The sequence below is a fragment of the Lactuca serriola genome, chromosome 8, assembly GCF_051521515.1.
Source record: "Lactuca serriola cultivar US96UC23 chromosome 8, Lser_US96UC23_V15, whole genome shotgun sequence".
Lineage (NCBI taxonomy): Eukaryota > Viridiplantae > Streptophyta > Magnoliopsida > Asterales > Asteraceae > Lactuca > Lactuca serriola.
Window position 1 is genome coordinate 35073981 of NC_136415.1, and position 22236 is coordinate 35096216.

Here is a 22236-nt window from a genome sequence, read left to right on the forward strand (position 1 = left end):
TGTTCAAGTGAAGCCCTGAACACAATTTGATCCTAAATAACACGTAATGACACATAAATGAGTCAAATGAGGGCATTTCATTACTAGATGTGATGGAGAACCACTTTAGGGACTTGGAACTACTTGCACAGTGTTAGGACCTTGTAGGATTACATGAGGGGAGTGTATGGCCACCTTAAAGGTGTGTGCGGCCATGGTTTTACGGCCCAAGGAGTGTGCGGACGTACACTCATGATGAGAGGTGCCTTCGTGGTGTTTTCAAGGTCCATACTTGCATCCATGAAGTGTTCTTGGTCTATACTCAATTGTAGTGCAAGCTAAGGGTCCTAGAAGTGGGTTTGCAACCCTAGGATGTGTGTGTGGTCGCACACTAGAGTGTGCGGCCGCACACAAGGAGTGTGCTGTTGCACAAGGGTGTGTGCGGCCATACAAAGGTGTGTGCGGTCGTACACTGTGACATCCCCATTTTCACGGCCAGAAAAGACCGATTTTACTTATGCTTTGTTTTATAAAATCAGAGTAATCTTTTAAAGATACGGTTGCGGAATTTGTTCCCAAAACAAAATATGATAATAACGTATCAAAACATTTCTCAAAAAGAATGTATTTTCATTCAATAATAAAACCTCAGGATGTCATGTTCCGATACAGACATATAAGCATAAGCAGAACTTACATTTAATTACACAATTGATTTATATCTCCTTTAAATCTCTCTGTTAAATATGTCTTCGTATTTAATACCTGTGATACAAAGAAAACTGAGTGGGTCAGGCTTGGGAGCCTGGTGAGCATATAGGGTTTTCATCCCACAATGTTATATCATATATTTATAAATATAAAACATTCAAACTTGCACAATTTCACCATATAGAGGCAACTCTTTAACCTACCCCATCGATCCTCACAATGACACGATTTAAACTCTCGCATCAAATATTTTTCCTCTTTACCTGATCCCTACTCATGGATCTAAAACTATCCTCTTCACCTGATCCATACTCACGGATCTAAAACTACCTGATCCATACTCACGGATCTAAAACTACCTGATCCATACTCACAGATCTAAAACTAACCTCCTGGTCTAATCCATACTCCCGGATCTAAACTAATCTCTTGGTCGGATCCATACTCCCGGATCTAAAACTGTGCCCAATCCATACTCCCGGACTAGGGACAATTAACTATGTCTTAATCTATACTCCCAGATTAATAACAAGTTTACCTATTGGTCTGATCCATACTCCCGGATCTAAAACTGTGCCCAATCCATACTCCCGGACTAGGGACAATTAACTATGTCTTAATCCATACTCCCGGATTAATAACAAGTTTACCTATTGGTCTGATCCATACTCCCGGATCTAAAACTGTGCCCAATCCATACTCCCGGACTAGGGACAATTAACTTAGTCTTAATCCATACTCCCGGACTAATAGCAAGTTTATCTCTTTACCCGATCCATACTCACGGATCTAAACTAACCTCTTAATCTGATCCCTACTCACAGATCTAAACTGACCTCTCGATCTGATCCCTACTCACGGATCTAAACTAACCTCTTGATCTGATCCCTACTCACGGATCTCATCTACCAATGTCCTACCCAACATATTTGTAGATATAAAATACATATATAGTTTAACTCATTAAAAATCTATATAGTTCATCCATTCCACTAATACCTCAATTAAACAACAATATATAAACACATAGCACGTATTTCGTAGCAAATACTTCATACTTATGTGTTAGAAGAAAGTAACCACACACTCACACATATAAATCACAATATACTTAATACACTCAAACCATACTTGTATTATTATCGTGTTTATGAAAGGTAGTATACACTCACTTGATCAGAAGATGATCGGATAGCACTACGACTTGCAGAAGTAGTAATGATCAGCAGATCTGGAAGATCTCCACAAAAATCGAACTTCTCGCGGACAGAGCTTCGGCTCGGGAACCACACTTCTCGGGATCTTCGGGATCTCGGGACTTGCCTCGGGGCTAGAGTATGATACCGGGGCTTTGGGGTATTTCTGGCACGCAAATCGATGCAAAACGGGAGAGAGAAGAGAGAAAATAGCAACCCTAAACGGCTGGCCCTTCAAATCTATTTATAGGGCAAATTTGGCCCTTGCCACGTCGTGGCAACCTTGTTCCACGTCGTGGGCTTGGTCGTCACTGCATGCGTCATCCCAAGTTGCATCTGGGGGCCTCCCGGAGGTGTCAGGACACTTGCCACGTCGTGGCAACCTTGTTCCACGTCGTGGGCTCTGACAGTTTTGGGGTTTCGCGCCCCGAACTTCAGAAATTCATAACTTTCGCATACGAACTCCGTTTTCGACGTTCTTTATATCGCCGCAAAGGTGAGATTATGCTCTACAACTCTCGTTTAGACTCCATTGGCTAATTTTGAATTGATTTTTAATATATTATAAGTATATTACTTATATAGTATTTTTAGTAGGCCGGGACAGGAAAACTTCGTTCGAAATTCATAACTCCTTCATCTGAACTCCGTTTTCGTCTGTCTTTTTATCGTTGGACTACTATCGAAGAAATCTTTGACTCTCGTTTGGATTACTAAGGATAGATATCTATCTCCCTTAAATTCACTATTTACGTCGCGTTGGGTCGCGCTAGGTCGTGTCGGTTCTGTCGCGAAACTTCGACAGATCATAACTTCTTCGTTATAACTCGGATTTTGGCGTTCTTTATATGCACGGAAACCTTGTGACATATACTACAACTTGGTTAAGATTAATCCTTCTAAATAATCTTCCATCAAAAAGTCATTTTGATGCTTATCGTCTCTAAATCGACTAGCCCTGATCTACGGGCGTTACATACACCGCACACGAAGATGTCCAAAATGTCAATTCCAAGGTGCAATAAGGCTAGGGTAATGTCTATCTCGAGTATAGAAGCCAAACTCTCACTTTGGAGGGTCTTTTTAGGAGTGTGCGGCCATCTTATGGGGTGTGCGGTTGCACTCTCTCCAAGACATGAATAACATGACCAATATTGAAATCCTAAGGCTTAGATAGAGTGGTCTTTCATGGTGTGCAAGTTAGGGGATGAATTACTCACGTTCTTGAGGCTTTGGAGGGTTCACGGTTGAAGAAGCTTGAGAGAATGGTGTGGTGTACAGCTAAGGAGTGAAAGGAATGAAAGGAAAGGGGTTTACCCTTTATATAAGAGTGGGTGTGTTGCCTAGAAGGGAGTGTGCGGCCAAGGGGCGAGTGTGCGGCTGCACACCCATGTGTACGGTCGTACACTCCCCCTACCGGTGTGTATGGCCCGATTTTGTTACTCTACGACTTGGTGACTCATTCCTAAACTTAACCTTGGTCTCTCTCTAGCTTAGAACACTTAAATGAACCCTTAAACAGTACAAGAAGTTACCAGAACAAGTTGAACATTGATTGAATTGGCTAAGTGTACAAGATGAAAGTTTCAGGTTGTCACATCCTAGAATGAGTTCTCTACCAGGTTCCGAGCTGAGTTTGCACCAGTGATTGAGGTGCAATAGTTGGTGCGAGAGTTTCTGGATCTCCGCCAGACTATGGAGACGGTGGCTGAGATCACCATGATGTTTAGGGAGAGGGCGCTTCTAGTTTCGCAGTATGTGGTGGATGAGAAGATGAAGAAGGCTCGATATCATGAGATGTTGATGAGTGACATTTGGCCGTTTGTGAGCCGATCTAGCTGCAAGACGCTGGAGGATATGATAGCTCGAGCAATGGAGAGGGATATTAATCTGGAGATGGAGAATAAGAGGAAGCCAGATTCTGTGCCGAGTACTGAGGGTTCGGGCAAGAGGCCCACAGTATCTGAATCTAGATCGAGAGGCCATTAGGGCCAGAGCCGCCACGGGAAGTGCGACATGACGCACAAGGGATCGTGCTAGGTTGGTGGTTTTGGCTGCTTCAAGTGCGGCCGTACGGGTCATTATAGCAGGTATTGCACTGCTATTACCACCTAGGGATCTGATCTGATTTTCTTTCATTTCAATTAGAGGGGCCACAAGAAGGCCCATTGTCTAAGTTTGCCTGCGGCTGGACCGATGTCAGCACCTGCTCCTGCAACTCTTCGGATTACTGACGGGGCCAGGACCAGGCAGATGCGCCTGTGGCGAAGAGCAAGGCTTTCCAATTGACGACCAAGGAGGCGTGTGCAGCTCCTGACGTGGTGACGAGTATGTATCTTCTCCTTATCTATTTATTTATATTGAATTGCTTACTTATCTTTATATGTTTTATTTTAGGATCCTTGTGAATGGTATTTCAGCATTGGTATTGTTTGATTCGGGGCTACCGGATCCTTCGTATTGCTTGCGCTTAGCAAGAGATTTGATGGAGCTCCATGGGAGCTGGATTATCCTCTTGATGTTGAGATTGATGATGATAGTTCTGTTCGGGTTGGTAGAGTTCATCGGGGTTGAACTCTTCAGATGTTCAGTGAGCAGTATTTGGTGGATTTGGTTCCTATTCCATTTCTTGGGAACAAGGTTATCGTGGTCATTGATTGGTTGAGCTCTAATGGGGCAGTAATTGATGGTGAGCATCAGATGGTATAGGTTCGGACTCTGACTCTGAGTGGGGGATAGTTAAAGTTTCATTGAGAAAGATCTCAAAATGGACTGATTTTGTGTTTAACAACGAGGGCCATACGCTATTTCTGCATGTTCTTATGGTAGACTGTTATTTTCATCATTTAATTTTTTGCAAGCAAAACTCCCTCTGTGACCAAATTACCTTGCACAGAGAGGTATAAATTTTTATCCCATTCAATCTTGCTTGCCTTGTACTACTTTTTAGTGCATTAAAGCAGTGTATTTGAGGTCTCTTGTACACCTATTATTTGTTGGGTTTGACATTCCTAACATTAGTTACTAAAGTTTTTTTTATGACTAATAGACCATTAAAATTGAATTTTACCTATCGGTTGCATTATTATATGACTTGATACATAAACAACCGGTTACTTGAATGACTTAATGTGTTAATTCGTCAAACTTTGTTGTGCTTCAATGCCAAAAACCCCATATGAGTTTTGCTCAAAACATTCAGCCACGTCAGCATGTCACCCGTAAACCTGATACAATTTCCCCCATACCCTTAATTAGCCGGTATTCCTAATGTTAATGACCAATGGACACCAAAAATACCTGAATGCCTAAATATGTAAATTCGTCAAATTTTACACCAACAAAAACCTAATGAAAACACGATGCTTATGTCGAACATTTCCGCTTTTCATTTTCTCAAATGTAGAAACCAAAACACGTTGATTACTTTTTATATAATAATTACCATAAAATTTCATTCAACAACTAATTGAAAATTGATGCGACAAATGAAATTCAATCCTCTACAACTACCACACTAATAATAATATCCACACCTAAACCCAATTTTATAAAATTTCCCAACCCATAACATTTGCATTATAAAATTTCCCAACCCATGACATTTGCACATGGAGGCATCCCATGACTAACATAGACTAACGAGGGTTATATATGGAGCCAATATATTTTGTTGTAATGATTGTTATATATTTTGGGTTTTCAGACGCGGTCATTTTAATGAATAGATGAACATTTTATCATAAAATACCAACGATGATAATCACTTTAATTATATTGTATCCTTTTTTTTTTTACCATGGTGATATATATATATATATATATATATATATATATATATATATATATATATATATATATATATATATATATATGGGTAAAGTGAATATACCTAACAACCTTATATAAGCTTAGGTACCTAACCTCATCAAACTACGTCATTTTGCATTAAATTTTCATTGCAATCATCCAAGGTTCTTAAAGTTCACCCCTAAACTTGATTTACTTCAAAAAATTTTGGAAATTCATCATTATATTTCTCCTACATCCTTTCATTTGTAACGGTAGTATATGAAGCCCATTAGGTGGTATTCGATAGAAAGACGTGATGTAAAAGAAAGATATTCTTGAAAGTCCAAAGATTTTGGAAGTAATCAAGTTATGGGGTTGAAGTTTAAGAACCTTAGGAAATTACAATGTAAATATGATACAAACTCATGTAGTATTATGGAGTTAGGTACCTAAGCTTATATAAGGTTGTTAGGTATATTCACTTACCCTATATATATATATATATATATATATATATATATATATATATATATATATATATATATATATAGGTTCAATAGTTTCTCACATCTATATTTTCCTAAAAAAGAGTAGTTTTTGTTTTTTAAAAAAAAATTCAAGACATTTACTTTTTTATGTTTTTTTCAAAATTTTGGTATTTTTATCCATTTATCTTGTAAGAAGCTTTAAAAGAAAATTTAGAAATTAATAAAGTTAAGCAAAATTTAATTGAATATAACAAAACAATAATAAAGTTTGAAAAATAATTAATCATTTGAACAAAAGAAAATTTCAAAAATTTATTATATATATATATATATATATATATATATATATATATATATATATATATATATATATTCAGTTTTAGATAAGTCAAGTTGTTTATACTTTTTTTAGTTTTAGATTTTATATATATAGGGAAGGGTTATTTGGAAAGCAAAAAAAACCCTAAAAATCATAAAAATGCATAAAAAAATACTTAGAGATTACAAAAAAATTTTATAATTTTTTATATAAAAAATCGCAGGTTTTGTAGTAAATTCACTGAAAAAATCAATTTAAAAAAAATTAAAATTTTTTTTCAAAAAAAAATCAGCGAATTCAATTAAAAACCTGTGATTTTTTCATAAAAAAATAAAAAAAAAAGTTTTGTTATCTTTAAGTATTAAGGTTTTTGTTTTCCATAGAACCTATATATATATATATATATATATATATATATATATATATATATATATATATATATATATAGAGAGAGAGAGAGAGAGAGAGAGAGAGAGAGAGAGAGGGAGAGAGAAAGAAAGAAAAGACAAAAAAAGTAAGAAAAAAAACGTTATATTTTAGGAAAACAATATAACCAAAACCTTTTATTAATATCAATGACTTAGTTATGATTTTAAATATGTATAATAATAAGTGTTTAATAGAGTGGAGTTTCTATAATACCACCCTTTAACCAAAGAGAATAAACAATAGTCTTGCAGGTTGTTGCATGACATTGGTGTGCGGCCCGGCCAACCGGGTTAAAAGTGTTCCGGTCATAATTGAAAATTGAACCAATTAAGTCGGCTTCTAAAAAAACCATGCAATGAATGAGTGAAATATAAATGAAATATGTATATGTTTTTGCTCATTTTTGTATTAAAATACAAACCTAAATTATTGTAGTTTTAACTTTATAAAATAAGCTAAAATATAAGAAAAAACATTTTGTCATTTTTTTCCGTTTAATCCTTAGATTTTAATATACGCTCAAAAGTTAGAAATACAAACTGAAAATTATAGTCACTTTAACTTTATAAAATAGGCTAAAACATTATACACACACATATATATATATATATATATATATATATATATATATATATATATATATATATATATATATATAGAGAGAGAGAGAGAGAGAGAGAGAGATTAGGTTATAATGTGGATGATAATTATTGTGTGGTTGTAAGGACAATTGTAAACCAAAAGATGAAAAATCAAGAAAGGTTATGACTTATGATCTAGGTCTATTGTATTACAGTGGAATAACATAAAATTCATTGAAAATGTATTTTAGTCAATTTAACTAGATTTAAAAAAGGAAATTTCCGGATTTTATGGATACTTTTTCTTATTTAAAAAAAATCTGATTTTGAAGGATAAGCATTCTTTTAGTTTGAAAATCTGAAAAAAGAAATATATGTTTATAACTATGGTGTACATTCCGACAGAATATATTTAAGAATATGAAATCAACTTTTTTTTTTACAAAATATATATATTCTATGCGTAATGTAATAGACAAAAACATTTTTTATACTAATAACATATTAAATAATTACATTCTATGAAGTAGTTTACATCAAAAAACTGAAAAATCTGAAAACAAATAACAATATTTAATTTTGCATTCTTGAAGAACGAGATACAAAAATTCGTTCTGTGAGAATGGCAGCAATAGTATTGAATTCTAGGGCTTCTTCATTTGGATTTTTCATGTAGTTGTAGATGGTAAACCTAGCAGAATCCATCATCTTCTTTTGTATATCTCTTAATTTCATTGAATGTCCGACTATTGAGATGTATGGAATCATTATTCGTTTCTTGATTTTTGAAATATGGTATTCTGGAATCAATCTTGGATTCTTCAATCATTCTTGGTTTTACGAGATTGTCAAACAAATATGAAGAATATCAACATTAACTATAATCAACATTTTAAATTACAACCAACACATATAACAATCCTTAAACAAAATTCACAAATTACAGTCCAATCTTCCAAAATAGAATGCATACCACATTATATTGCTATAAGATTCTAATAGAATGAATGGTTGTATATTTTAATAGAATCGTGTTATTTCTAACCAAATGATCATTTAAATATTCTAATAGAATAAGTTTATGAGTATTCTACACACATATTGATGTTACTGTTTATACTTTGTTCTTTTGTTATGTCCATCAAAGACCTATTAAACACATACAAGCATGAATATACACATCATATATTGTCAAGTGAAATACAAGTACAACTCTCAAAGATAAACATTGGTCACATATTTCTTGAAAACTTATACTCAATCACAGATCAAGAAGAAGATCGTTGGTATCTACTATCCAGTAGTATTACTATGACCGGAAGATAATGGGAAAAATATGTAAATGAAACTTAATTAACTAAATTAGAAAAGGGGGAAAGAAGATAACATGCCTGCATAAGATAAGAGGTGTACGAGATTTAAAGAATGAAAACTAGAAATTATAATAGTGAGAAACAATTAGAAAACCTCGGTTGAAACACATGTAAGAAACAATTAAAATTACAATAAGAAAACTAAAAATTATAATAGTGAGAGAACATGGGCTAACCTTTTCCAAAAATCCCGATAATACCTCCCCAACTTCTAAAATGGCAGCCAAAGAATGGGCATTTGATTGGATAAACTTATCCATCCCAAAAATAAATTTCTATTGCTCTTTTTCGTGGCTTCATTGTTACCCACACCCATTTTTGTGGTCGTATCATCACAGAACGAGAGTGAAAGAGGAATCGAGGACTGACGGTGAGGAGGGTTGCCGGCAAACTTCTCTCTTTGATTTGAGATTGAAGCGAATCATCCGAATCAGATGTGACAATGAACATCAGACGGGTGGTTTAGGTTTCAAAATCGCCAAACTCAACCATGACCATCGATTAATGGCGCGCTTGCTTAATCGGGTCTTGTTAACACTTGTAGACGACTCATATTTTGATGGACTGTGAACCTCCTTATCAAGAATTTAAAAACAAGGAAGGATTGTTATTATTCTGAGGAAGCAACGGATTGAAGGAGATTTGACCTGCCTGAACTGATAAGTGTGCAACCAATGAACCTTTCATCCTCTTCTGCATTTCTTTTCTTCTATTATTGATCCTATCCCTCTTCACGATCGTACTACTCATCATCTGATTGATGGTGATGTAGAGGACGGTGGCGTGGTGTTAACGAAGTCGACTTAAGGTTATTGATGACAGCCATGATTTAAATGGATTCATCCATGATTTAAGGATTTTATTTTTGGTTATTATTAAATTTATATATAATATTACTTATCTTCCCTTATTAGATTATTTAATTATTTATTATTTTTCTAAAATCTTATTGGTCCTACAACCACACAATAGTTATTGATCCACATATGAACATCTCTCTCTCTCTCTCTCTCTCTCTCTCTCTATATATATATATATATATATATATATATATATATATATATATATATATATATATATATATATATACTATTTTGTCATTTTTTAGGTTTAATCATTAAATTTTATTGTCTACTATAAATTATATATTTTTGGATTATAGTTTTATATTGGCTTATAATGCAGGTCATACATGTAATATCTATTCTTAAAAAAACACCGAAATTTTGAACATTTTTTGACCATTACCTATTTTTAAAAAAATTATTAAGGATTATTTTTAGAAAAAAACTTTATATATCAAAATTTATAATATTTTGTTCACTATAAAAAAAATTATATCGATATATACTGATGTCAAATTGCAAAGTTTGTTGTTATTATTATTGTTATTATTATTATTATTATTATTATTTTTTGAAAAGCAATTCAATTTCAATTTTTATTATTTAGTTTCGGTTTTTTTGGATTGAAAAATCAATTGATTTTGGTTTTTATAATTTATTTTCTTATTTTTCGGGTTGAAAATTAAACAATTTGATTTTATTTAACTGCAATTTGTTGGAGAGTAATGACCACATACACACACACACACACACACACACACACACACACACATATATATATATATATATATATATATATATATATATATATATATATATATATATATATTATAATGTCCCGAAAATCCAAGGAAAAATTTCATTTTTAAACACAAAAAATTATATAACAAATTGTTCTTAAAACCATTCAAGATAGAAATAGCATTTAAACATCAGAGTAAAAATTATCAATATGAAATAAACTCTGGGAGATGTTGTGCAGTCACGCCAGACCCTCCTTTTCAAACCGGAAGTACCTGAAACCATAAACATAAGCCGTAAGCACATAACTTAGTGAGTTCCCCAAAATATCACATATCATTGAGCCTAGCCCGTACATTGGGCCCAACCCATAATAATGGGCCTAGCCCGTACATTGGGCCCAACCCACAATAACAGGAAGTGCTCGATCAGCTGAGCCTCCCCCACTGACATTGTAAAAATCTCGACACTTGCCGAATGGAGGGCGTACACCTAGTTGACGGCTCCAGTAGTAGAGATGGCTTCCCCAGATGGGGATTGGTCTTGGCTGATATGGTCTGACTTCGGGAGAATGAGGAGCGGGAGGGTCGATTACTTCCGGCTCGGAGTCTGTTCCGCTAGTAATTTCCACGATCTCCTCGTCGACTTCGAATTCATCTCCGACTTCGAATTTGAATTCTTCTTCAACTTCCTCTTCGAATTCTTCTTCGACCTCCTCTTCAATTTCCTCTGGGTCTTTCTCCGAGTCTTCTTCTATCCATCCACTGTTGCCTTGGTTTGGGTAGTAGGGATCTCCTGGTAAATGGAATCCGGCTATTTGTCTGTACTAGGATGGAGGTATGAGAATTTTATAAGAAAATAAATTTCTATTTAGCGACATCCTACGTTTAACTATATCCTTACGGAGCGCAAGTTTTTCATTGTACAATTATTTATAACAATACTCCTATAGTATTTCCAATTGGCGAATCTAAAATAATTTGTATTTGGTAAGTTGTTGGCTTGTTGTCCACTACGACCATTCCTTGACGTACGTTGGTCAAATCTAGGATAAATATAGTTGATCAGACTATATTTATTCTCGATTTGATTACATACTCCAAGGCCCAATCGTAGTGTCGCAACTTGCCTTAATAGTTTTTAGAAAACTTTGTCATGATATGAGACTGATACATGCGTGTAAAAATGTATGCATATTGTTTATGAAAACGTTTTGTCAGAGGGTTTTTGGTCCCCTTTGCATTTATAGTTTGTATATCATATGTGGTTCGATATACTTAGTTCACTATAAACAATGCTCTGATACCAATCTGTCACACCCCCAAACCAGAATGGCGGAAACATTCGAGGGTGGATGACTTCACGTAGTATCATAACAATTGGATATTGTAAAGAAAGTACACATCCATCATATATATAATAAAAACGTGCATTGTTGCGTTATACATATTTTCAAAAGAATATTACAATATGATGATATGAATGTAATAGTAAACGTCCTTAGCGTTCCTTCTTCAAAAGCTGATTCCCTGAGAAATAGAAGTGGTTTTGAAAAAGTGTCAACAATTAAGTTGGTGAGTTCATGAGTGTTTTATGTTGAAAAGTATATCCTTTTTGGTAGCAAATCGGTAAATGAGGTTTTCAGAAAATCCAATATTTTCTATAAATGGTTCGAAAAGTTTCTAGAGTTGGAGTGCATTAGTATTTTTCGTACTTTGAATGATAAAGATAACTTGGTATGAAAAGTAATGTAGAAAACTGTATGCATATATGAATCTCGTAAATCAAACTTGTTTTTATACTTTTATGTGAGTTTTATAACCATACTATTGACACTGACTGCCTGTAACAACATTCTTCAGGTGTTGTAGTGTTATGACCTTTGTCACCCCAGACCTGTCGGTCTAACTATAGCTAATAGTTTAGGTGCGGGGTTGTCAATCCCGTATAGATCTATACACAAGTATCACGCTCTCCCTCCAAGAGATTATGGTATATAATACAGGACTTGAAATGCATACATAAGAGTACGTTGAAGTTTGAATATCTCACATTGCTTAGTATAAATAGATTTACAATAAGAATAACATTACTTCTTTTGAGTGTATTTCGTTTTTCAAGATGTATATGTAAAAACGTTACTAACTATACCCATTATAGTTTTTCAAAAAGTATGTTCCATTTGGTGAAAATAACTTGGTGATATAATAGCCCTTTATACATAAAGATGTTTGTATCGATACTCTATAAGATAGATATTACATTTTTGTTTATAAAATGATACTTTGACTTGTAATGTACTTGTATTTCCCCCCTAAAACATGAAAAGAATTGAAAGGTAGGGGTATGAACTCACTCGTTTGGTTTGAAGAGAGAGAGGCTTGAGTTGAGCAGAGCTTCGACCGCGGAAAGCTGCGCCTTCGGGCTCTTCGGGGATCTCGGTAGCGTAGATATTTCGTCGGGGGCTCGGGTACGGAAACCGAGGGTGTCGGGATGGTCTCTGGAGCTCTAGGGTGTGTGAAAGTGAGAGAGGATATGAGAGATATGTGTCAAAACCCGTAGCTCAAACCCTCTATTTATAGGGCTGGAGGATCGCGTACGCGGGGCGTACCACCGGAGTACGCTGGGCGTACGCGTTACGCGGGGCGTACTTCGGTTACGCGGGGCGTAAAAATGCGTCACGGCTTACGACTCCGGTCTAGCTAGCGTAGAGCACTCGAGCCAATGGGACTTGACATTGGGTCTAGTACGCTGGGCGTAATCCAGTCTCCCATCTTCTAAATTCCGTAACTTTTGCGTACGGGCTCCGTTTTTCGCGTTCTTTATATCTACGCGTAGGTGAGATTATGCTCTACAACTTTCATTTAGACTCCGTCGGCTAGTTTTGACTTTATTTTTAATGATATATTTTTAATAGGCCGGGACTGCTAAAGTCCGTTAAAAATTCATAGTTTCTTTATTCGACGTCGGTTTTCGTTTGTCTTTTTATAATTTTACTCCTATCGTGGAGGCCTTCAACTTTCGTTTAGGTGGCGATAGCTAAATAACACTCGATCTTCAATTCGAGTTTTTAGCCCTCTACTACTGTTACGAAACTTAGGAAATTCGTAACTTCTTCATACGAAGTCCATTTTGGCCGATCTTTTTATGTATGTTTACAGTTTAACGAACTCTACAACTTTTGTTTAGATACTTAAGGATAAAATGCATTTTATTGAAATTTCACTTTTTACGTTAAATAGCATTTTAACGGTGTGTCGTAAATATATGAGTGGTTATAATTTCTTCAATATAACCCGGTTTTGAACGTTCTTTAAGTTTTTGGAAACCTTGGCACGATATCTAATATTTGATGCATCCCAATTTAGATATTTGAACACTTTATTTTTGAGGTTAATTTCGTTGTATTTGTCTTTTGAGTGTTACACTGCTTTTGGAAAATATAGGGTTGTCACATCATCCCCCCGTTAGGGGAATTTCGTCCCGATATTTAATCTAAGATAGAGTTTACAGGTTAGGGAAAAGATGCGGGTACTTTTGTTTCATCTGATCCTCGCGTTCCCAGGTGTATTCAGGTCCTCGCTTGGCGTTCCAGCGGACCTTTACAATAGGTATGCGGCTTTGTTTAGTCCTTTTTATTTCCCGATCCATGATCTCTACTGGCTCTTCTACGAATTGGAGATTTTCATTTATTGCAATTTCGTCTAGAGGGATGACAAGGGTCTCATCGGACTAGCACTTTTTTAGGTTTGATACGTGAAAGGTAGGGTGTACGTTGTGGAGCTCCTGAGGTAATCGAAGTTTGTACGCCACTGGACTGATCCTGGCAAGGATCTCGAATGGTCCGATGTATCTTGGGTTCAGTTTCCCACGTTTTCCGAAGCGTATTAAACCTTTCCAGGGCGAGACTTTTAGTAGGACTCGATCTCCAACCTGGAATTCTAAGGGTTTCCGTCTTTTATCCGCGTAACTCTTTTGTCTGTCCCTTGATGCTTTTAGATGTTCTCGGATCTGAACAATCTTTTCCGTAGTTTCCCTTATGAATTCTGGTCCAGTGAGCGTGTTGTCTGTTGCTCGTCCTTTTGCTAGTTGTGTGTCCCCCACTTCGGCCCAACACAGAGGCGACCTGCATTTGCGGCCATAGAGGGCTTCGAACGGGGCAACTTTGATACTGGTGTGGTAGCTATTGTTGTACGAGAACGTCGCCTCCATAACCACTACCAAGACCACTATTACCTATGTTGCTTTGATACTGGTGTGGTAGCTATTGGTGTGGGGCAGCTTTGAACGGGGCAGCTTTGTGGCCCAACACAACCACTATTACCTATGTTGCCACCACAGTAACCACCAACGCCGCCTCCATAACCACTACCAAGACCACCACCAACACCTATGTCACCATTGTCACCTCCACAGTTGCCACCGCCACAACTACGAACAACACCTCCATGACCACTACCATCGCCACAAACCCTAACACCACCACCACTATCACGACCACCGTCATTGTTGTCGGCACCAACACCATCATCATCTATGTCGTTTCCGCCACTATCACCACTTTCACGAACACCACCACCACCCTTCCGACCACCACCACACCTCCACCTTCATCACTAGTACAAACGTCACCTCAACTATTGCCACCACCACCGCCACATTCGAAACCACCCCTACCACCATCACTACTGCCACTAACACCACCGCCACTAAATACATAAAAAATACGTTTATACATTATATAGAAACTAGGTGTAAGACCCATGTATTACATGAGTTAATTAAACAAATAAATATAAAGACTTAAATATTTAAGAACTTTGGATTTATATGAAAAATAAGAAAAATAATGAATTATTAATATTGATTTTTTTATCTGTTAAATTTAAATAAATAAACAAAGTAAACTAATGGGCTTTAATTTGAGAATTTTGAAATACAAAGATAAATCTATTAATGAAATTGATATTAATTTATTACTATATTTATTGTAATTATAACATTAAAGTATTATGTGAAATTTATTAAAATAGAAAAACCTATAAAATGATATGTGGAATAAAAATTAATTCAAAATAACCATAAAATGACATTTGACAAATTGAATGTGAGTGTGACATGTGACAAAAAAAACCTTCATTTATTAGAGTAAATTTTGACGAAATCTGCAGAAAAATCTCATTATTTTGTAAACGTTAACAATTTGGTCTCATAACCTACTGAACAAGTAAAAAATGGTTAAGTTGAATAAATTTGCCGGTTTCTTTAGCTTTTTCTATTGAAAAAAAATTAAATAGTCGGGACCTTTCCGTTAAAAAAATAAAATTTAAGAATTTATTAATTTTTTTTCGGCATATTAAGAATTTTCTATAAATTTCCGTAAAGCAACGTATAACTTTTAGTATTATTTGTTGAATTATTACTTTGGATATTACTAACACTTCGAACCTGAAATACATCATTAATGGCCGAATTATTTATATATCGAACATGAAATACATCAGTATACTATATCCTAAAATTAGTTTATTAAAAGAGAAATAAATGTTAATGCCGGGTCAAATTGACCCACATGGAGTTGGACCCACACTTGTTTTTAAATGATATCCAAACCTGTCTCTCGTTTCTCCGATTATAGCGTATAGCATGTACACCTGCATACTGTACCTCAATACTTATCAAGTAAAAATCTATATTAAATTATATTTTATTTAATTTTATGCAATCTAAATGACTAAACATAAGATATTTTCCTTATAAATAAGTCTCAAGCATTTGCATTGAAAGGACGTACAAGCGGAAAGCTTCTCTCTTCCTTCTCCTCTTCAGTCTTCACTCTCATCAGGATCATGGATCCCTACAAGGTACAACTCTCGAATGCCGCTTTGTACAACTCTTTCATGCATACAATGATGATGTTTGGAATGATGGGATATATTGTTTTTGATCTTTATTTCGAAAAAGTTTCACAAACCTACTTTGTTAAAAAAATCTTTTCATATCACTCAGTTTTGAACGGTCATCGTATTCTTATTGCATGTGATAGTATACACCACATTTATTTTTATTTTTCTCTTTGGATCATATGATTTTTATAATTTTATTATATATAGTATATACAAAAATGTTGATGTTTGTATGTGCTACAGTGTATATATATATATATATATATATATATATATATATATATATATATATATATATATATATATACTCAGTTTAGATATATGAGTGCAAGTGTATGAATCGAGTCAGAGCTTAAGCTCATATATATAAGTCTAGAGAACCGGACCTATTTGAACTGGATCAAGGTTTGCTCAAGCATTTGAAGGTCAGTTTCTTTTATGTGATCACGAGATGTGTTCCGGTTTAAGTAATAAGATCTATTTTTATAGAAATACTTGGACCTTGGTATACTTGTTATTTAATTGACGTTCATAGTATTTGCTTTTATAAAGATAGACATACATATATATAAAACTTAAGAATAATATTTTTATCACTCTTACAGTCACATACAATATCACGCTATTAGTTATGTTTGATTTGATGTAGTATGTGCGGTGTGCCATCATTTCAATAATAAATGTTTGCTTGTTGTTTAAAGTACTTTTAATAATAATTTCAATTTTGAAAAAATAATATTGACTATTATTGTGGGAAAATTTAATGACTAAATTAAATTTACAAAACTAGTTTATAAATATAAATTTAAAACTGAAAATACTAAAAGTAGTTTGTTTTCTCAACAAATATAGAATTTAGTAAGATCGGATGGTCTTGAAATCCAAACATCATGACGTGTACAAGATCTTATACAATTTGATGCATTTTATTCTTCTCCTCTTAGTACAAACAAAATATTAGAAAATATGTAATTATATTTCAAGTGTTCTTCTCTTATTTTAGTACACGAGCAACAAATTTATTAATCTCATACTTAAATCTGTATAATTTATTACGATAACAATTATTTCTTTTGTGTTAGAAAAATAACATGTAATTAAATATAGAACTTAACAAATAAGTTTAAAGATTTATTGAATATCCAATACTTTTGATTAAAAACAAATGAATATAGGTTATTAGGGTTGTTCATCGGTTTGAGTTGTGGTTGCGTGAATGAATAATTACTTTGTGGGAATTAGGGGTTATGATTTCATATTTTAATTGTATTTTTTCATTATAATGTTAATAAAGTTTTCTTTATATTTAAAATATACAAATAAACGTATTGATAAATTTATATGAATTGGAATATTGGATAATAATTGAATGGGTCAATCAAATGATAATTGGATGAATCCAGTTACATGAATCCAAGAATAATAATTGAATCAAATAGGTTCGGTTTCTCTTGGATCTGGATTATCATCTAACAATCGATCCAATTTATATAATAAATATTTTTAACCGATCTAATAAAATCACAAATAAATATCTACTGTTTGCCAATCATTTTTAACTGAACCGGATCAATTAATTTCTATGCATCTTAGCTTATCACAAAGTCAAAATTAGACAGACCATCAAAAAACACAAATCGTTTTGAAAAAGATTTTGGTCTAAAAATATATATCGTACTCTAATACGAAGCTTACTACATAATATAGTATGCTTTATTATTATTATTATTATTATTATTATTATTATTATTAAAAGTATTATTATTATTATTATTATTATTATTATTATTATTAAAAGACTTTAGATCAGCGATATCAGATGTGTAGAAAGATTATCAATTTACTAATTTATATAAAATAAATATTTTCAAGCATTTAACATTATAAAATCACCCCTTTTTATTATCTACATAGAAATTTTCATTTACTTTAAAATAATTGATGATATGTTATATATGTAACATTTACATAAAATAAAAATAATAATAAATCTAATGATATTAATAATTAAAATTTGTTATTTGATAAAACAATATAACCTTATATTTTAACTTTTCACCTTTAATGGTTGTACAAACTACAAAGTAAAAACCATATATTTTTTTAGGACATGAAATAATATTTATATTTTAATTTAAAATTGAAATATATTATTAAAAACATATGAAAAATTCTGTCAGTCTGTCACCTTTACAGAACACCTCCCGTCTCCTGCAGAACTGTTGCTACCGGCGGCCACCGTGTGAATATCTTATGCTTGTTTAATCTTGACACCGATCTTAACTTTTTTTTTCTTCTTGCAATCGATGAAATCATTTAGCGTCAGATGTTATGTATAGTTGGATTTGTAATTCTGTTTTCTTGTTCTCAACGACATCAGAAGTGTATACTCTGAGTAAATTTCGTATGATTTATCGTGTAAAATCAACTCTATAATAAACCAAGGAGCTGAATCTATCGTCCGATTGTGCAGGAATCGAAACTCATCCTCCCTCCCCCTGATGTAATTACGGATAAACTGTTATCTTTTTAATCGAAATGGATCAGTGACATTTTCGTTCACTAATTCTTCGATTTGTTGTCTTGTTGCAGCAACGCCCTTCAAGTGCTTACAATTCCCCATTCTGGACAACAAACGCCGGTTTACCAGTCTACAACAACACCGCATCACTGACTGTTGGAAACAGAGGTCCGATTCTCCTTGAAGATTATCATCTGATCGAAAAACTTGCGAATTTCACTCGTGAAAGGATCCCAGAACGTATAGTCCATGCAAGAGGTGCTAGTGCAAAGGGTTTCTTCGAGGTCACACATGACATCACTCATCTCACCTGCGCTGATTTCCTCCGTGCTCCCGGAGTTCAAACTCCGACGATTGTTCGTTTCTCTACTGTCATCCATGAACGTGGAAGCCCTGAAACCATCAGAGACCCCCGAGGTTTTGCAACCAAGTTTTACACCAGAGAGGTAATTAAGCTTTGATAAATAGTGAATACGAATATGATTATGTTGAATTGTTGATTGAAAACTTTTTGAACTTTCAGGGTAACTTTGATATTGTGGGAAACAACTTCCCTGTGTTCTTCACTCGTGATGCAATGGCATTCCCAGATGTGATCCATGCATTTAAGCCAAACCCTAAATCACATATCCAAGAAGACTGGAGAATTCTCGACTTTCTCTCACACCATCCAGAAAGTTTGAACACGATGACATTCTGGCTGGATGATGTTGGGATTCCAACTGATTACAGACACATGGAAGGGTCAAGTGTTAACACTTTAACTCTAGTTAACAAAGAGGGGAAAACACACTATGTGAAGTTCACATGGAAACCCACGTGTGGGGTTAAGTGCTTAATGGATGAAGAAGCGATCAAGATCGGAGGAGCTAATCACAGCCATGCAACACAAGATCTTTACGACTCCATTGCAGCTGGGAATTTCCCGGAATGGAAGCTTTTTCTGCAAGTTATTGACCCGGATCATGAAGACAGGCTTGACTTTGACCCACTTGATGGAACGATGGTATGGCCGGAAGATGTGGTACCTTTGCAGCCGGTTGGGCGTATGGTTTTGAACAAGAACATTGATAACTTCTTTGCTGAGAATGAACAATTGGCGTTCAATCCCGGACTTGTTGTCCCCGGAATCTACTATTCCGATGATAAGATGCTTCAAGGGAGAATCTTTGCGTATTCCGATACTCAAAGGCATCGTCTTGGACCGAATTATCTTCAGCTTCCGGTCAACGCCCCCAAATGTGCTCATCATAACAATCATTATGATGGAAATATGAACTTCATGCATAGAGATGAAGAGGTGGGTTATCTTTTCATTTTGTTATCTTTAATTAGTTCATAAAAATTTGTGGGTTTCATTATAAGAAAAAGATATAACCAAAATCAAAACTTTCTAAAATACATGCGATGGATTTCTTCCAGGTTGATTACTTCCCTTCGAGGTATGATCGTGTTCAACATGCTCAGAAGTACCCGATCAATTCTGCTAGGGTTACGGGAACCCGTGAAAGGGTTAGTTTCTTTTTTTTTTTTTTTTTTTTTTTGGTTTCTTCCATGACTCATTTTTATCAAATATTAGAAAATAAAAACAACAAAATAAATAATTATGGTTTTTTTTCAATGCAGACTGTGATCCCAAAATTTAACGATTTCAAGCAGCCAGGAGAGAGATACAGATCCTGGGAACCAGACAGGTACTTATTAATTATTATTATATCTCATTTGTTTTTTCTATAATTGTTTCAAGATTCCATCAATTTTATAAATTGTTAATTATATTTATAGGCAAGAACGATTCATTCACCGAATGGTTAAGATGTTGTCCGACCCACGGGTCACCCATGAGCTCCGCAGCATTTGGATCTCCTACTGGACCCAGGTGTGTTCTAATGTTCATGTAACAATGTAACATATAAATGATGTCATTAATCATGCCCCCCTTTATAATATTGTTTGTTGTAATTTTAAATTTTGGGTGATTTTTTTGCAGGCTGATCAGTCTTTGGGCCAGAAGATAGCCTCAAGGCTCAGTGTGCGGCCCAGTTATTGAACATAAACGTTTTGGGACGATTGTTTGAGTGTGGTCAACGGGTCAATGTCGAGGTCAAGGTCAAGGTCTGTCTCTTAAGTTTGTTGCACAAATGGTGTCAATGTTGTTGTGTACTATCTTTTTATTATGTAATATTTTCGTGTACTTTAAGGAGCCTGGAACTTAGAATAAGAGCACACTTCGATGTGCTGAGTTACTGTGTTTCAGGTTCGGGTCTGTAAAGCGAAAGCCTATATACTTTATGGGTCACGTGTTATGTAATATGTAAGTTGTTACTTTTACATGTAATCTTGTTTTTTTGCAATCTATTTGATACTTGGAGTTGGATTGTAAATGTGGTGGGTTGATTTTCTTCTTTATGTTTGACACATCACACATGGAATTGATTGGGCTTACATTTTATCCAAATGAAAAGCCGAATAGCAACTCTGATGGGCTTTCATTTAGATAAAATATTAAATGTGACTGTTGTACTACGTAATTTTTAAACCGGATTTTCCAAAACAAAATGATGATTTTATACCATGTCATAACTCATAATGAATGGTTGTGTATGAAATGTTAAATATTGCCCTACTTGGCTTGATGTTATACGGTGGAAGTTGGAAGCTGCTATTCAGTTATCGGTCTTTTACACTAGTTTCAACCTCAACCTGACATTTTGATCACGAAGGTTTAGTTCCATGTGATTCATTCACGGTCAACTCCTTGATCATATGGTATGAAATAGCTCTTGACAAATTATCAATTTACTTGTTATACAATTTTTTTTAATAACTAATTGATTTTTGGGGTTTTCTTGGGCCGACAAACGGCACAAGATGCTTTAAGCCCATTTTGCTTGCATGCAGAGTTTGGCAACACAACATTTCACTTATGAAGTTTGGTATTGTTATGCGAAACGGCCTTGAAGATAATCTCAAATCAGGTAATACAATGTCATTTCGATTTTCTTAAAATATATATTTGTTCATTGACTTTATATGTCAAGAATCTTAATCAAATTAGACTTTTGTGGCATTTTTTTTTTACTAAATACAAAGACATCAATCAACAAACATTTAGTCTACGTGATATATTATTAGCCTATTTAAATTCATTACAACATACCAACCTATTTTGACTATGTTAGATGTCATTAGATAGTGACTACATTTTTAAGACGTGAGCCACTTGTACTGTCCGGCTTAAACGTACTATTTTTTATTTTATTTATTTATTTATTTTTTGGATTTTGGGAGCACTAAACAAATAGAAAAAATTAAAATTATAATCAAAATCTTTCACATGAAATACAAAGTAAAC

General features: G+C 34.4%; 1 protein-coding gene across 3 annotated transcripts; it reads left to right on the forward strand.

Annotated features, from left to right (window-relative positions):
- The first annotated feature begins 16085 nt into the window (after window positions 1-16085).
- LOC145065465 (catalase-like) lies at window positions 16086-21265 on the forward strand. 3 transcript variants are annotated; one of them, XM_079012447.1, is made up of 9 exons: window positions 16086-16136; window positions 16220-16318; window positions 18834-18863; window positions 18953-19327; window positions 19405-20181; window positions 20304-20393; window positions 20508-20575; window positions 20667-20760; window positions 20872-21265. In XM_079012447.1, the coding sequence occupies exons 1-9, from the start codon at window positions 16101-16103 to the stop codon at window positions 20929-20931; spliced, it is 1629 nt and encodes a 542-aa protein (XP_078868573.1). In that variant the 5' UTR covers window positions 16086-16100; the 3' UTR covers window positions 20932-21265. The 3 variants fall into 3 exon arrangements, with proteins under 3 accessions (XP_078868573.1, XP_078868574.1, XP_078868575.1); XM_079012448.1 differs by lacking the exon at window positions 18834-18863; XM_079012449.1 differs by lacking the exons at window positions 16086-16136; window positions 18834-18863 and having other exon boundaries at window positions 16202-16318.
- Window positions 21266-22236: the final 971 nt, after the last annotated feature.

Bases quoted from the DNA above. Each gene is read 5' to 3' on its own strand.
- LOC145065465 (XM_079012447.1), top strand. From the start codon at position 16,101: ATGTACACCTGCATACTGTACCTCAATACTTATCAA. The intron at 16,137-16,219 runs GTAAAAATCTAT...CTTATAAATAAG, and splicing joins TGTACCTCAATACTTATCAA to TCTCAAGCATTTGCATTGAA. The intron at 20,394-20,507 runs GTTAGTTTCTTT...TTTTCAATGCAG, and splicing joins TTACGGGAACCCGTGAAAGG to ACTGTGATCCCAAAATTTAA.